Source organism: Protomyctophum parallelum (genome assembly GCF_964188405.1).
Source record: "Protomyctophum parallelum genome assembly, chromosome: 14".
NCBI lineage: Eukaryota > Metazoa > Chordata > Actinopteri > Myctophiformes > Myctophidae > Protomyctophum > Protomyctophum parallelum.
Window position 1 is genome coordinate 10756502 of NC_139709.1, and position 15708 is coordinate 10772209.

Below are 15708 nucleotides of genomic sequence, written 5' to 3' on the forward strand. Positions count from 1 at the left end.
AGAGTGTCCAATGTGTTCATTTATTGATAGTACAATACAACACACATCTGCAGATTAAAGGACAACTTTAGTTTTTTTCAACCAAGGTTCATGTTTTAGGTTATTAGAGAAAGTAAAAGATGAGTGTTAATTTTCTACCTTCACATTCAGTAGATCCTGTGATCTTCTGTGGACAGATGTAATTTCCTGGCGTTTATTGGGACTATAGTAAACCATAAAAAAAGAAATCACCATACAATTGTGTAAAAAAATACATATTTAGCCCAATGCTCGAATGCCCCCGCCCCCCTGTCAAAAACAGCTAAAATCCCTAAAACGAAAGAAAGCAGCAAATAAAATAAAAATAACACTCATCTTTTACTTTCTCTAATAACAACCTAAAACATGAACCTTGGTTGAAAAAAACTTTAAGTAGCCAGCCAATGCAAATAAACAACGTCTGATGTGTACTGTACAATTGTACAGTATATATATGTTATATATATATTGATAAAAGGCTATCTATTGTCTTCATACTCATAAAATAACAGTTGTCTTGTTTCCTAAATAAATAATTCAATTCAAATTCAGTTCATATTGATTGATTGAATAATTTATTAACAGTTTGGAGATTTACAGTACATTTCAAGCACAACTCAATACAAAAACTCATAGCCCACATCTAGTATTTATAATCCACACAAAAGCAAAACACAACTGTCTGGGACTGTCTATCACAACCTAGTCTCCTCTGGTGAAAACGTTTTCAAACTTATTTACACCACAGGTAAATGGTGTAACAAAATCATTAGCCTACAATACTGTACCAACCATGAATCTATTTATTGCATTCTAAATGCAACGACATTAGAGCTATGGGCCAGAGATAATTAAAGGGTCATCCAAATAACATATAAAAAATTAGTATTATATACATTTTGGATCATAGTAAATTCAGGGGTTGAAAGTTGGAGTATACCATTAAAAACCTTTAAGGCAAAAACAATCTAATTTCAATTATGCTTTAATATTTGGGCACATTTGGGCATGTTTTCTGTGCAAAGCTAATGCTTTGAATGGATTCAGAATCATAAAAAATGCCTTTTTGCCTTTTTGGTTTTTTTTATCGTAGCAGGCTAGCCTACTCCAACTTTCAACCCTTGGATTTACCATGAATGCAAAATGTATATAATACTATTTTTTTAATATGTCATTTGGATTTGGATGACCCTAAGGAAAGGATCATACAAACAATTTATTTTTGGTCAAATCAAATCTTAGATTGACTGACGTCACGTGAGTGCATACGAGAGCAATGTTTGTACTGTGGTCGATTGGTTCTGTCTGACTGTAGTCCTGTGTGTGTGTGTGATGATGATCGTCGATCGATGATCCATCCAGCCAGCCAGGAGCTGCTCATTGTGGTGCACTGAGGCTCACGGGCCCAACTTACTCTGCTGCTAAATAAATCGCGCTTATGTTTGTTTATTTATTTAAAGTTTGTAGAACACCCTGTAGTGTGGTATATATCACCGTCAGCATACATTAATTCCGTTAACGTTACGCGTGGATCATAGCAACCTAAAAAGTGACCGTTACCGTGAAACGGGGGAGGTTGTTGTAACGGTTAGCTTTAGCTTAGTGCGCTAACTGACGCTAGCTCCCCTAGTATCTATCTATCCCACCTGTTTTAGCCTTTATAGCTGAAATGGATAAATAATAATAAAACATAGGTATCTTACTATCTTTATTAGTCTTTATAAGTGAACGTCGTTTGTGATAAAACCGCAGGGTTTCCAAACGTCTACAGTACAGAGGGGGCCTTTTTTAATTTAAGAATGGATCTGAATTTTTACTCCGACCTGTCGGATGGCTCGGGTCAAAATGTGGACTCGGAGTTCTTGGACACACAGCCGTACAGTGGATACTCGGAAAATAAGGTAAAGTACAGTACACTGAACTGACTGATCCATTATTTATGTATTCTGCATTTAAGCCACGGACCACTATTTGATGACATTTAGCCTCTCTCTCGGACCCAAAACTTGTCTTGACTTTAATATGTTCAAGATTTTGAACAAGATTTTGTCCACAATTCCATGCTGTATTGATGTGGACTGTGGTACCATCCATTATAGGAGAGATAACAGGCAAAACGTTCATCAAAATAACAATTATTTTACATTATCTAATTGTGTAGACTTCTTGTAAGTTAAGTAATATACAGATATTTAACAATCTATGTCTTGAGAGTGCGCGCTCTCTCTCTCTCTCTCTCTCTCTCACACACACACACACACAGACACACACACACACACACAGTTTACTGTACATGTGTTTATTGATTAATTGAATGCCCTACCAACAGACATCAAAATGTGTGACTCCTTCAAAACCGCCATAAAAGGGCAACACCAGAAATGCCCCCCCCCCCCCCCACTGTTTACTGTACATGTTTATTGCTACTATAGTAGTGTTGATGATGATTACAGTATATTATTCTACGCCATGTCTTGAAATGTCTGGATGAATTGAATACATAGGAGCGCAATGCAAACACGTCCTTTAAAGCTCTCTGTGCTGTCCTTTTAGCATCATTGTATAATCAAATAATAATGTTTATTGTTCAGAATCCCCACCAATATGTAATGTGAAGTTAAATGGAGAACATAGTACAAATGGCTATTTTCAGAAGAGTAGGGAATTCTGGACCAAATAACAGACCGAAAAAATCACATCTTGATTAAGTTTCTTAACGATGGCAGATCTTCTTAGATTGTGGTCCTTATCAAAAACCTTATCAAATGAGGTTTTGTGGCCTAATCATAATACATTCGTTAAGTGCCTCCCCAACCCGTCCTTTTCCAATAGGCACGTTATCAGTGAGGAGACGGGCAAGCTGTCCTTCTCACCCATTTGAGATGTTAAATTACGGGATTTATTTCTCCATATAAATAATCGATCATTTCAGTAGCAAGAGCATCAAATCTCGTCCACCAGGCCTGCAGTAGGCTATGCACTGGACACAAGTCATGTCTTCTAAATCTAGTCAACCAGGCCTGCAGTAGGCTATGCACTGGACACGTCTTCTAAATCTAGTCCACCAGGCCTGCAGTAGGCTATGCACTGGACACATGTCTTCTAAATCTAGTCAACCAGGCCTGCAGTAGGCTATGCACGGGACAAATGTCTTCTAACTCTAGTCAACCAGGCCTGCAGTAGGCTATGCACTGGACAAATGTCTTCTATCTAGTCAACCAGGCCTGCAGTAGGCTATGCACTGGACAAAATGTCTTCTAAATCTAGTCAACCAGGCCTGTAGTAGGCTATGCACTGGACAAATGTCTTCTAAATCTAGTCAACCAGGCCTGTAGTAGGCTATGCACTGGACAAATGAGCATGACATTATTTAAATAAACTAGAAATACGAGGAAATGACAGAGGGATAAACAGTATCCAACATCAACATTAACGACAGGAGTTTTCATGTCTTCGGCGCTGTCCTTTTGGACCAATGCTGTTTTTGATGCTGTGCTTGCATCTCATTGTCTAATAAAATTATCAATCAATCAATCAATCAAAAGACCACGGTCATTAGTATTATTGCCATCACCTCAGTCATGTAACTTTCCTGACGTTAAGCTGCGTGTTGTTCAACAACACAGCCATGTAAAAAACACTGACAGTTGTGAGGTGATGAAAAGCTTGTCCTGCATAGCAACAGTTGTTGATATTTGTTGCTAATGTTCATGCTCTCACACACACGGCATAATAACCCTCTGTCGTCTTGTAGTTTCCAGGAAGCAACGAACATTACTTAACCATCAACGGAGCAGGTCACTTTCTCTCCGCCGAGGTGAGTGTTAAAACATATTGTCGAATACGACAGTTGGCGGCGCTCCACTCACCAACCAACCAGTGGCTGACCCCATGATTCTTTATTTTCACCCTATTCAGCAGACATTCCATACCCCCAGCCTCGGGGATGAGGTGTTTGAGATCCCTCCCATCTCTCTGGACACCGTGACGCAGTGCTTCGATCAGCTGTCCGACGGGTCCGAAGGTACGCAGTGGCGTAAAGTAACTAAGTACTGTACTTAGCCCATTTTGACCCGAGATCAGATTCTAAAAATCCAGACAGTTTTCTGAAAAAGCTATGTTTCTATGTCAGACGTTCTTAGATTTTTCTAAAATAGCAGACCTACAAGCTCGTAGCGCGCCACTATTTTTCAAAAGCTAAATCATAACATAATGCTAACACCAAAAGGGGTTCCCGCCCAAAATGGGTTAAGTACAATTTGTGATCGTATTTGTACTTGTACGTGTATTTCCAGTTTCCAATACCTTTACTTCTACTCCACTACATCTCAGAGGCAAATATTGTGCTTTTACTCCACTACATTTATTTGAAAACTTTAGTTACTTTATAGATTTTGATCATTATTTCAAATACATGAACCACTTCAGCCCTATATAATGTCGGCATTGTGAGCTTGTATTGTGAGCTTGTAGATTTGCTATCTTGAAATGTTTTTATACAAACTTAAATGGGACATTCTGCACAATCACTACTTTTACTTTAGGTACTTTTAAGTAAATTTTGACGCAAATACATTTGTACTTTTCACTCAACGGCATTTTGAATTCCGGGCTTTTTCTTGTAACGGACTACTTCTATAGAGCGTCGCAGTCCCGCCCCTTTCATGACGACGCCAGGCCCAGGAAATGAATGTTGAAGGAAATGTTTGGCCCGAATTATTTTGTTTGTGGTCATGATTTGTCACGACAAGAGTTGGCTTCGTACGACGCTTAAAAGGTCTTTAAATAAATACGTTTTCAAAAGTCTATGAGGAAAATGAACGGGGATTTCTTTTCCGGGTCTCTCGAGGGGGCGGGACTGCGACGCTCTATATTTCAGTATTGATACTATATGAGAGAAACAGAGTACTTTTTTCCACCCCTGACTGAAGGTACGGGCGGACCCTCGGGCTCGGGCAGCCTGGTCAGTAACCTGGTGGTGGGGGCCAACGACCCCTCCTTCGCCTCCACGTTTGTGAATGCCGGCGCCCAGGGCCTGGATCACATGAACCTAGGAGTGATGAGCCAGTCCTCTGGAGGAGGAGGTCTGCTCAGTTCCTCCGCCCTGGTGAGTCCCCCTTTGTGTGTGTGTGATGGTTGTTGGGTTTGGTTATTGGAAAACGTGCGTAAACCTCAGTCAGACTGTTACTGTATGTTGTTGTTCAGAATCATCTTTATTGTCACGTCACAGTTTTACAGGTTAAAAAGTGGCTGCAATTTGTTTTCGTGCATATAATAATAATAATAATAATTATAATAATAGTTCCAATCGTGTTTTCCAAGAAAACAAAGAAAGGGAGGAAGAGAGAGGGGGTGTCGGGCATCTGACACAGGACCCTTCTCTCTCCATGCATTGATTAGCAAACATGATAACATCCATATATATATCTTTTTTTTTACATTTCTTCCATTTTCAATATTAACATTTGAATTGTTTAGACATTTTAGAAATTTTTAAATTTTAGAAATTAACTTGAAATGCTTGGACTTGAAATACTTAAATGCACAGCAGCATTAACCGTGTTTTATAAATATTTATTTAATTTTACAATGTGTTTTAATGTGTAGTTCCAAGCACCACCAGCAGTTGAGAAGTAGGGGTTACGACATGACCTTACATTTTACCTCTTGTCACAACTCACCACCTTCCTCCTGAATTCTCCAGTCCAATTCACCTGTGTTGAATTATGGTAGTTTTTTAAACCACGCCCGGGGGCCATGATGTCTCCCATGGCCGAATGGGCGTTCTGTACGCTGATAAGTGCGTACAGAACTGCTTCGCATATTTCCATCATGCGTAGATTATAAACGGATCTCGGAGGAAAAAACATGCATTAACCAACCAACCAATGACGGTGCCTCTGCTAATTGAACGGTCTTGGTCAGTTTGTCCTTTTGTCTTCTTCCCTCGTCCCTATTCCGTTCCCTCTCCAGGAAATGGGCGGTTCCATGGCGTCACACTTCAGGAGCTCCTCCCCCATGACCATAGACGTGGCGGACATAAACAACAGCCTCATGGGAAGCAGTCAGCTGACGACGATCGACCAATCGGAGCTGGGCCTGGGCCTCGCAGGGGGGCACATCTCTCTATCACGTGTGAAGTCAAACGAGCAGCCGTTGTCGGCCACGGCCTCTCCGGCCGGCTCCTTGCAGGACGACGACATGGACTCTGGCACGCTGTACCAGAGTGTCCTGGTGGACTCTCCCATCCCTCTGACCACCACCTCCGTCCTCCCGCCCATGTCCTCCGCTCCACCCAGCCTGTCCTCTGTCCCCCCTGCCGCCGCCAGAGGGAGAGGCGGGGGCAAGCCGTCCACCGTGTCCCCCGGTGTGGGACCCAAGAAACCGGGGCGGAAGAAGAAGGACCCCAACGAGCCCCAGAAGCCCGTGTCGGCGTACGCCCTGTTCTTCAGGGACACGCAGGCCGCCATCAAGGGGCAGAACCCCAATGCCTCCTTTGGGGAAGTCTCCAAGATCGTGGCCTCCATGTGGGACAGCCTGGCCGAGGAGCAGAAGCAGGTAGAGAACAATAATTACGGCCGACGCCTGCCTGCCTATTCATAGTCTGGATTTCCGGTGGTGAGGTGACCACCGCTGGTGGTTTACTCTTCACCGCGGCTCGTGACGTCATGTTGTAGTTCGGAAAATCCAGACTATGTATGAGCCTTAAGGGTGCCTGTAAGGGGTGTAAGATTTACAGAAGGTGATGAGAAATGTCATATCTTTTTCTTTCTTTCTCTTTTCGTCCCATACCTCACTAGGTGTACAAGCGAAAGACGGAAATGGCGAAAAAAGATTATTTGAAACTCTTGGCAGCGTACAGAGCCAGCCAGCTGTCACAGGTACAGTGATCTTGTCCTCCATGTTGGGGTGGGGATGGTTTGCCCTCATGGAACGCTCCAGTTGGTGACTCTTCTGATTTGTCCCCACAGCCCTGCGGTGAGGTGGCTGACGCGGGCCCTTCGCTGCCCCCGGCCAACGCGTCCTCCGTCGGCCTCCAGATGGGCCGCCTGTCGGCGTACAACCCCGACGAGAACACCATCACCAACATCTGTGCCTCCAACATCATCCTGGACGTGCCCGAGGTCACCACGAGGTCACGCACCGGCGCCAAACCTGCCACGGTGCCCACCACCAGTCCGCCCCCCGCCACGCAAACCATCACCAAGATCATCATCTCCAACCACGGCGGAGGTTAGTTCTTTTTTGTTGTTTAAAAACAATACAGTTGTCAAGCTTACAACTTGGTCAACAAGGTAGGTGACTACTTGGCATGAAAGGTTTGGGCTGAAGCCGAAGCTTATCTTGTCCACCCTGTTACCAAAAAGAAAACAAAGAAGAATTCATTCGTTATCTAAGGAGTTCCTTAGATAACGAATGACCAAGCCTGGTAATTCAAGCCCTGCCTTGGTTGTCTCATGTCATGAGTTCATATTCAAGCCCTGCCATTGGTTGGCTCATGTCATATAGTTCCTATCTGCTCCTCTAGGTCAGGTGGTGACGGTGCTGCCGTCTGGTTGGCTCATGTCATATAGTTCCTATGTGCTCCTGTAGGTCAGGTGGTGACGGTGCTGCCGTCTGGTTGGCTCATATAGTTCCTATTGTCTCCTCTGTAGGTCAGGTGGTGACGGTGCTGCCGTCTGGTTGGCTCATATAGTTCCTATTGTCTCCTCTGTAGGTCAGGTGGTGACGGTGCTGCCGTCTGGTTGGCTCATATAGTTCCTATTGTCTCCTGTAGGTCAGGTGAATGAATGAATGAATGAATTTTATTTGTATAGCACCTTTCCAAACGTATAGTTACAAAGTGCTTTACAGACAGGTTATAAAAACAGTAATCATAAAAACAACAAAACATCAGATATAATAAAGCATGAAGAAAATAACAGGTAAATAAAACAATAAAAAACAATATTAGGAAAAACACTTGGCATACAGATGTGTTTTTAAAAGCGTTTTAAAAGAAGGCACTGATTCTGCTAATCTAAGAGCCAAAGGCAGGGAGTTCCAGAGCAAAGGTGCCCGAGCCGCAAAGGCCCGGCCACCCCGAGTGACCAGACGCGTTGCAGGAGGAACTAGGAGGGCCCTCCCCGATGACCTAAGGGAGCGCACAGGGTTATGGGGTTTCAGCAAATCTCTTAAATAAATGGGAGCTAGGCCATGTAGAGCTTTAAAAGTAATTAATAAAATCTTAAAATCAATTCTGTAGCTTACAGGGAGCCAGTGAAGACTAGCTAAAATCGGTGTGATATGTTCACGTTTTCTCGTGTTAGTGAGAAGGCGAGCCGCAGAGTTCTGCACCATCTGGAGGCGAGATATATATTTTTTGCTCATACCAGAGTACAGTGAGTTACAGTAATCCAGTCGTGAAGATATGAATGAATGTATGACGGTTTTGGTGCTGCCGGTGCTGCCGTCTGGTTGGCTCATATAGTTCCTATTGTCTCCTGTAGGTCAGGTGGTGACGGTGCTGCCGTCTGGTTGGCTCATATAGTTCCTCTCTGCTCCTATAGGTCAGGTGGTGACGGTGCTGCCGTCGGGGGTCCGTACGCTGCAGCCCCGCCAGCCTCCTCCGCTGCAGCAGATGCAGAGCGCCCCGCCGCCCCCGCGGCTCCAGCAGATGGCGCCGGCGCCACCGCCGCCCCTGCTGGCTAAACCCGGCGGCGCGTCCATCGCCGCAGCCACCCCTCCCCCGCCGCTCCAGATCAAAATAGTCCCCTCCTCGCTGCAGTGCGCCGAGGCCACGCCCATCATCGTGGCGAGCAGCACGGCGGCCAGCGGCGGCGGCGTTGAGGTGTCGTCAGATCCCCGGTCCCCCAAGGCCATGCCGGCCATGGCCCTGCAGGGGGTGAAGTCTGTGGAGTCGCTCGGCAACACGGACGACGAAGACATGGAGGAAGAAGAAGAAGAAGAACTGCACTCGGAACAGGTAAAGAGCCTGAAGCCTGGCGGCAGTGTTGATTTCGTCGACTAAAACTACGACGAAAAATGTTCGTCGACTACCATTTTTCACTGGCGAAAACAAATAAAAACTAGAACTGCACTCTGTCGAGTGCCTACTTGCATGTTCCACACAAGTAGGCCATAAATGGCCTACTAGTGCGCAAGCAGAACGCGCAAGTACTGTTGACCTCTACAAACCTTCAAATCTCAGCCTCTCTGTAGAATATTGAAATTAAATACTAAAGTATGTATACATACACTATACGTTACCGGTTACCCAACCAATATTGAAACGTATCGTAATTACGACACCATTGACAGCCAGTTTATAACCCGACATTGAAACATATCTTAATTATGTCACCCTTATATATATATATATATATATACCTCCGAGCATACGCATAAAAAAGCCACCACGGCCACAATACTTGCACGCTCTGCTTGCGCAAGTAAAACTATATATATAGATTTACCTGAACCAAACCTGCATCGCTACATTTTCAGTCGCAAATCAACATAAAAGAACACAAGATGAGTCCTGAGTGCAGTTCGTCCATTACATGCCCTTTAGTTTTGTAGCTCTATTCGTGGGACTTGAGTGGATTTTTGTCCCATCACACCAAAGAAATAATTCTCTGTCTCCGCTCTCTTTTACACGGTTGTGTGATTCATCCAATCACTCAATAGTGTCTGAATGTCATGATGCCCTAACTTACTCTCAACTAATGGTTCATGAAACACGTCATATGAGCCTGTACCCTTTATCAGCCAGGTACTCAAATATAAACAAAAACACAAAAACCTTTCATTCATACAAACACGGAAACACGTCACCATGCATGTCAGCCTGCCCCGACTACTCACAAAGACGCTCTCATGCCAGGGACCCATCCGTACACATTGAAATGCATACATATTTTCTCAAAATCAAAGCCTGTGCACTATAAAGGCTTAGCACGGAGTTGATTCATTGATTGAAAATGTTATTAAGGGACATGCTTTGGTGCACTCTCTTGTGCAGAAGGAGAGGGCTGTCTCACTGAGACAACTTGTAGTCCAGGAAGGAAGACCAGAGACCAGTGTCCATGACATCATGGACACTTAAACTTTGAAATACTAATATATCTGAATACACATATTACCCACATTAAAACCCTAGGGTAATGCCCCTACAGTATGTATACATGTATGTAATCTGACTGACACCACTGCCATATCAAGCACAAATTAATCATTACGTCATACGCTGCCACGGGACATACGCATCTGAGCACCGGACAAAAAACATTACTTGCACACTCTGCTTGCGCAAGTAATAATAATAATAACTAGAACTGCACTCTGTCGAGTGCATACTTGCTTGTTGCACACTAGTAGGCCATAAATGGCCAACTAGTGCGCAAGCAGAGCGTGCAAGTCCTTTCGACCGCTGTAAACTGTCAAATCTCAGTATCTCTGTGAAGGAACGTTTGAAATGTATAATTTTTAGATGTAACTATTTGCTACCTACCTATGATTCAAGTTTCTATCTATATAAGTTTGGGTGAAGAGCTATTCATACATATACACACCACGTACTCTGGTCCCAGCAGATCAGGCACAACTTGCTATTTTATTTTTTACTGATTATGTATATAGTATACGTATGACTAGCTCTAAATGATGACGTAAGAGATATGGTCATTTGTGGCCGTTTGGTCCCAGCAAAACAGGCACAGATTTGATGTTTTTCTGCATAAACATCGAATGGCGGGACAGCTGTCACGGCGGAAGAGACCGGGCGAAAATATTACTTGTGCGCTCTGCTTGCGCAAGTAACTAGATAAAAATGTTAGGAAGGGACTAGTGGACAAGAGATCCAGTATAAGTCATTTTAGTGATTTTACACTTGGTTGCATGCTGAAAATAGCAGATCTACAAGCTCACAACTGAGCTTGTAGATCGGCTATTTTCAGCAAGTGTAAAAACGGTCATTACGACGGCATCAAGGCCCACCAAAATACATTTTAGTCGACAAAATCAACCGTAAATTTAGTCGATTAAAATCTCATGACATTTAGTCGACTAAAACTAGACTAACACTAAAACATTCCAGGTGACTAAAATGTGACTAAAACAAAATTAAGTTTCATTCCAAAGACTAAAACTAAAATAGAAATTTGATGCCAAAAACAACACTGCCTGCCTGCACGTTTTAACAGCGGTGCGACAGCCTGGCGTATTTCCCGGAAGTGTGTTATTTGTCTGTCTATGTACCCAGAGATAACTAGCTAGCTACTGGCGATAGCAGGCAAAGTGGCGATGGTTTAAAGTGGGCAGAGGAACGTCGTTCAAAAACATGAAAATATTGTATCTTTTGGACGACATCGGTCCGGTGATAGCCGGATCAAATTCATGCGTTGCTTTGTTGACCCTCCATGCGGAACGGTGATACGTTTACATTACATACAGTAATGACCGCAGGAACGCTCACTAGGGGAGTTTTATCGCCCATAGTCGCCACTGTTCGCACGCTCTTAAAGCGTAGAGTGACGCTTCAAAGTTAACGTATTCGTAGAAGCATATTGCACAAAACTATCTTTTCAGGAAATAAAGGAACCTGTGTTCTTTCAATGTAATTATTATTTAGTCACATGCTCTTGTTAAATATTTATAAAAGACACAGATTTAAATGACCATTTTCAATGTTAGACATACGTTTCCAACAATGTTAAAAATAGCTCATACGCATTTTGTGAGCTTGGGCATTAATTCACAAGTTTTCTCAGCTCGACAGCAACAATAATATATTAGCCATGATCTTTTTCTCAACAAATCTAACTTGTTTTGTTATTGCAGTTGCATGTGGATGTTTTATTAATAATATTTTCTACTTATTATAAAACAATTATTGGCTAGTGGTCAAAAATACAGGCGGTTAATGCAGATAAAAAGATTTCTAAATGTGTAATGGTGTATTAGCCTTGCGTGGCTGTGATCCACCGAGGGCAAGCTGTCTTTACACTGGCAGATTCGAGTCTTCGCAAGGCTGTTTGGTGTTCTAACTAAGCATTATGTTATACTTAAGCTATTGAAAAATAGCAGATCTACAAGCTCATAGCGTGCCACCGAGTGGCGCGCTACGAGCTTGTAGGTCTGCTATTTTTGAAAAATCGTGAAAATGTGTCACAAATCTTTGAATATAATGGCTGGCAGATTAGAGTCTTCGCGAGGCTAATCGTAGGCAGGCAGTATGTCCGAATGGACGGTACGTCACCAGTGCCTCAGCGTGTGGTGGTGTCCGTGCAGGTGCAGATGGAGCCGTATGAGTCCAGTGATCCGGGGGTGTGTGTGATAAGGCTGTAACAACCTGGTGGTGTCCTTACAGGTGCAGATGGAGCCGTATGAGTCCAGTGATAAGGCTGTAACAACCTGGTGGTGTCCTTACAGGTGCAGATGGAGCCGTATGAGTCCAGTGATCCGGGGGTGTGTGTTCGGGCCGGCTGTAACAACCCAGTGATTGACAGCGAGGACTGGGACAAGGAGTACTGCAGTAACGAATGTGTGGCCAATCACTGCAGGTGTGTGTGGTTGATTTGATTCAGATCATGAGAAATGTGTGTTGCTATATTATAATAGCCAAACAATCGGAGATCTCCGCCTACCGCCGACATGCCTGGTAACATTTGAATTCAGTGATTGGGCTAAAAAAAACTGGATGGAAAACATTTGGAAAATAATAACATCTTCACAGAACCAACCAGAACAAGGCTGCTGTACTTTATACCTCATACTAAGCATTCAAGTATGAGGTATAAAGTACAGCAGCCTTGTGTTCATAAAACAGAAAGATTGGGTATTGGGTAAGACTGACGTTATGTATCTTTCAGGACCTTTCACTGCTTTGTCTTAACCTCAATGGCTCTGGTCTCAGCAACTGCGGTATATATTTTGACATTCCGTTTTTTCTTTTTGTTTAATGTTGCCACTACTGTTGGAGCAGCCATAAACTACACAGGTTCATCCCGATGTTCTGGGCATCTTTGTAATGTTAGTGTTAGTAAAAAGCAGGTAAAAGAGTAACGTTTGAGGCAGACTAACATCAGTCACTTTTCCATTCACTGTAGTAGAAGCTTGGTGCGTCTCCGCCTACAGGAAATACGTAGGCTGCGACCATGAGACCCGTTACGGAATCGGTCCATAGGTTTTCGTCCAAGCCCATTAATTGAATTTCTGTCTGAGCCTTGTTTCATTCCAAAAGAAAAAAGGGTCTGACATTCATAACGTGTCCTCATGTCTGACTCTGACAATGCATTATCATCTATTGTCCTCATGTCTGACTCTGACCAATGCATTATCATCTATTGACACCACCTCCTTTTCTCCCCCAGGGATATTTTTATGGCCTGGTGTTCCATCAGGAAGCACAGCTTCGGGAAAGTCAAATGAGGATCTCGGAGAAACCAGTCACAGAAAGAACTGGACACCAAGTGTTTTCACAGGCATCGGACTGGACAGACCACAAGTTAGGACGTGTCACGGGACCGAAAGCTTCCCACTGCCCTCTACTGACCAAAACGCTGCCTGTAACCCCCAGTAGGCTGATCTATGTCGACACACTTTTGTATATATTTTTGTCATAGTTTACAGAACTCTGTATGCTGATATTTTACATGTGCAGCGCATTCTAAGCTAAAGCAGCAAGTACATAAATGTAAATTGTTACGTTGTACATTGCTATTGCTTATTCTGTATGCAGTATATAAACGTTTGGTCAGGTATTATTTAAAACCCAGATTTTTTTTTTTATAACTGGATTTGGCCACAACTGGTCAGCACTGGTCTGTACAGGTCACACAGTGGACAGAGAGCAGGCGGGGTCTCGGTGTGAATCTCCACTGGATTTCAAATGTTTTGTCTCCGACTGGTTCGAAGCCGTCATGATTGATTATTATTATTATCAGACATGTTTGGGCTTTATATCCACTATTCTTCTACAGTCTCAGTGTGTTGCGCCCCATTGTGAGCACGGAGATGAGGTTTAGTGTAGAGGGGAATACTACTAGACTAGAAGGTCTAGTATTGGAACCCTGGGTGATTCCAGCATCCACTCAACTATGGTAGTATAAATAAAGGGTTTAAGTAGCCTGGGCACCATTTCATTTAGGGTATATGATCCTGTGGGGAGCGGATGATATCGTTACGTCATGTTGTCGTATTGTTTTGTAGTCGACAGGCAGGAACAACACTTTTCCCTTAAACCGATTTTTCTCAATAAAAGCTACTGGCTACGAGAGTTTTTTTTTGAGAAAAATCGGTTTGAGGGAAAAGGAAGTTGCCGCCTGTTGTTCCTGCCTGTCGACTACAAAACAATACTACAACATGACGTAACGATATCATCCACTCCCGACAGGATCATACAGACTTTTGAAACAGAGACCAGGCTTTCCTCCGAGGTGGTGGAAAGCCTGGTGAGGCGAGGTTAGGGTTTAAGTGGTTAACAACTAGAATATGGACAGATCTGAGCGTGATCCGATAGTTTGAGCTGGTTAAAGACGAGCATCAGATTTGGAGCCCCAGAATGCTGAGTGTAATCTTTAAAAGTCAACTCGTTTTGTGTGCACCAGTCCTTCGCTCCCTCACCTGATCAAGACGTTGGAGTCCTGAGAAATCCCCGTGACGGACAAATCGATTCTGCATTATTGTAAATCTCAAGCCTATTATTTGGACCATTCATGTGCTCCCTATACCTCCCTCTTTCCCATTGGACAACTTTTCAGCCCTGTCGTCTTGTGGTTGCTTCTCATTGGTGCTTGCTGTGAGTGACGCCGTCCACTGTCTGTCAGATTAGCACAAGATAAATGTACCACTGAACTGAGTGAACGGAGTGAGAGACAGACGGATTTACTATGTCTGAGAACACGGATAATTTGTCATGGTTTCCACGTTGGGACTGTATACAAAACGTGAATTTCCTCTGCCTGGTAATGTACGACTCCTTCCTGGTTGCTATTGGTGGGGGGAGGTACGCACGTAGTGTATATACTTCATCGCACGATGCTGTTGCTCACTGAATATGTGGATGGGGGGGGGGGGGGGGGGATTGTAAGAGAAGTGCTCGCTAGCGTGACGTGAAACAGAGGCGGAGTTATAGACAGAGTTACGACAACTCCGTTCACTTCATGGCGGGGCCAGTCAAATGGCGGCTCTTCTACATAGACTTCTATTGGCAAATAGGGACAACCGGAAGTTTACGGAAGTCTATGGGCTAGCGCGAGTACATGAACCACGTGACCGGGCTGTTTTTTTTCCCCGGCCCCCTCGATGTCGCAACTCTGTCTATACTCTATGGCTCTGGCATGAAGGAAAGGCAACAAGCGTTTTGCCTTTTCTTCTGCTTTCAAGTTTATTTGCATTTAGACCTGAAGACGATTCTACAAATGCCTTCTAATCTAAATCCTCACAGTTTTCTGAAAAACCCATGTTTCTATGTCAGTGGTTCTCAAACAATTTCATGTCAAGGACCCCCAGAATTATCTGTATTTGGCTGCCGACCCCCATCTGAAAATATGTACTTCCAGGGACGCCCAGAAGCAAAGATTTGAGTTAATAACGTTTGCTCTGGAAGAATACACATTTTCACGGTTTTTCAAAAATAGCAGACCTACAGTACAAGCTCGTAGCGCGGCAGCTTGTAGATCTGCTATTTTTCAATAGCTAAAGTATAAC

At 43.6% G+C, this 15708-nt stretch overlaps 1 protein-coding gene across 2 annotated transcripts; it reads left to right on the forward strand.

The window, feature by feature from the left end:
- The first annotated feature begins 1393 nt into the window (after positions 1 to 1393).
- tox4a (TOX high mobility group box family member 4 a) lies at positions 1394 to 15424 on the forward strand. Of its 2 annotated transcripts, none has more exons than XM_083782881.1 (10): positions 1394 to 1919; positions 3773 to 3835; positions 3937 to 4042; positions 4950 to 5125; positions 5992 to 6576; positions 6819 to 6899; positions 6990 to 7251; positions 8568 to 8983; positions 12430 to 12560; positions 13371 to 15424. In XM_083782881.1, exons 1-10 carry the CDS (start codon positions 1818 to 1820, stop codon positions 13426 to 13428), a joined length of 1980 nt encoding a protein of 659 aa, XP_083639007.1. In that variant the 5' UTR covers positions 1394 to 1817; the 3' UTR covers positions 13429 to 15424. The 2 variants fall into 2 exon arrangements, with proteins under 2 accessions (XP_083639007.1, XP_083639008.1); XM_083782882.1 differs by having other exon boundaries at positions 3940 to 4042.
- Positions 15425 to 15708: the final 284 nt, after the last annotated feature.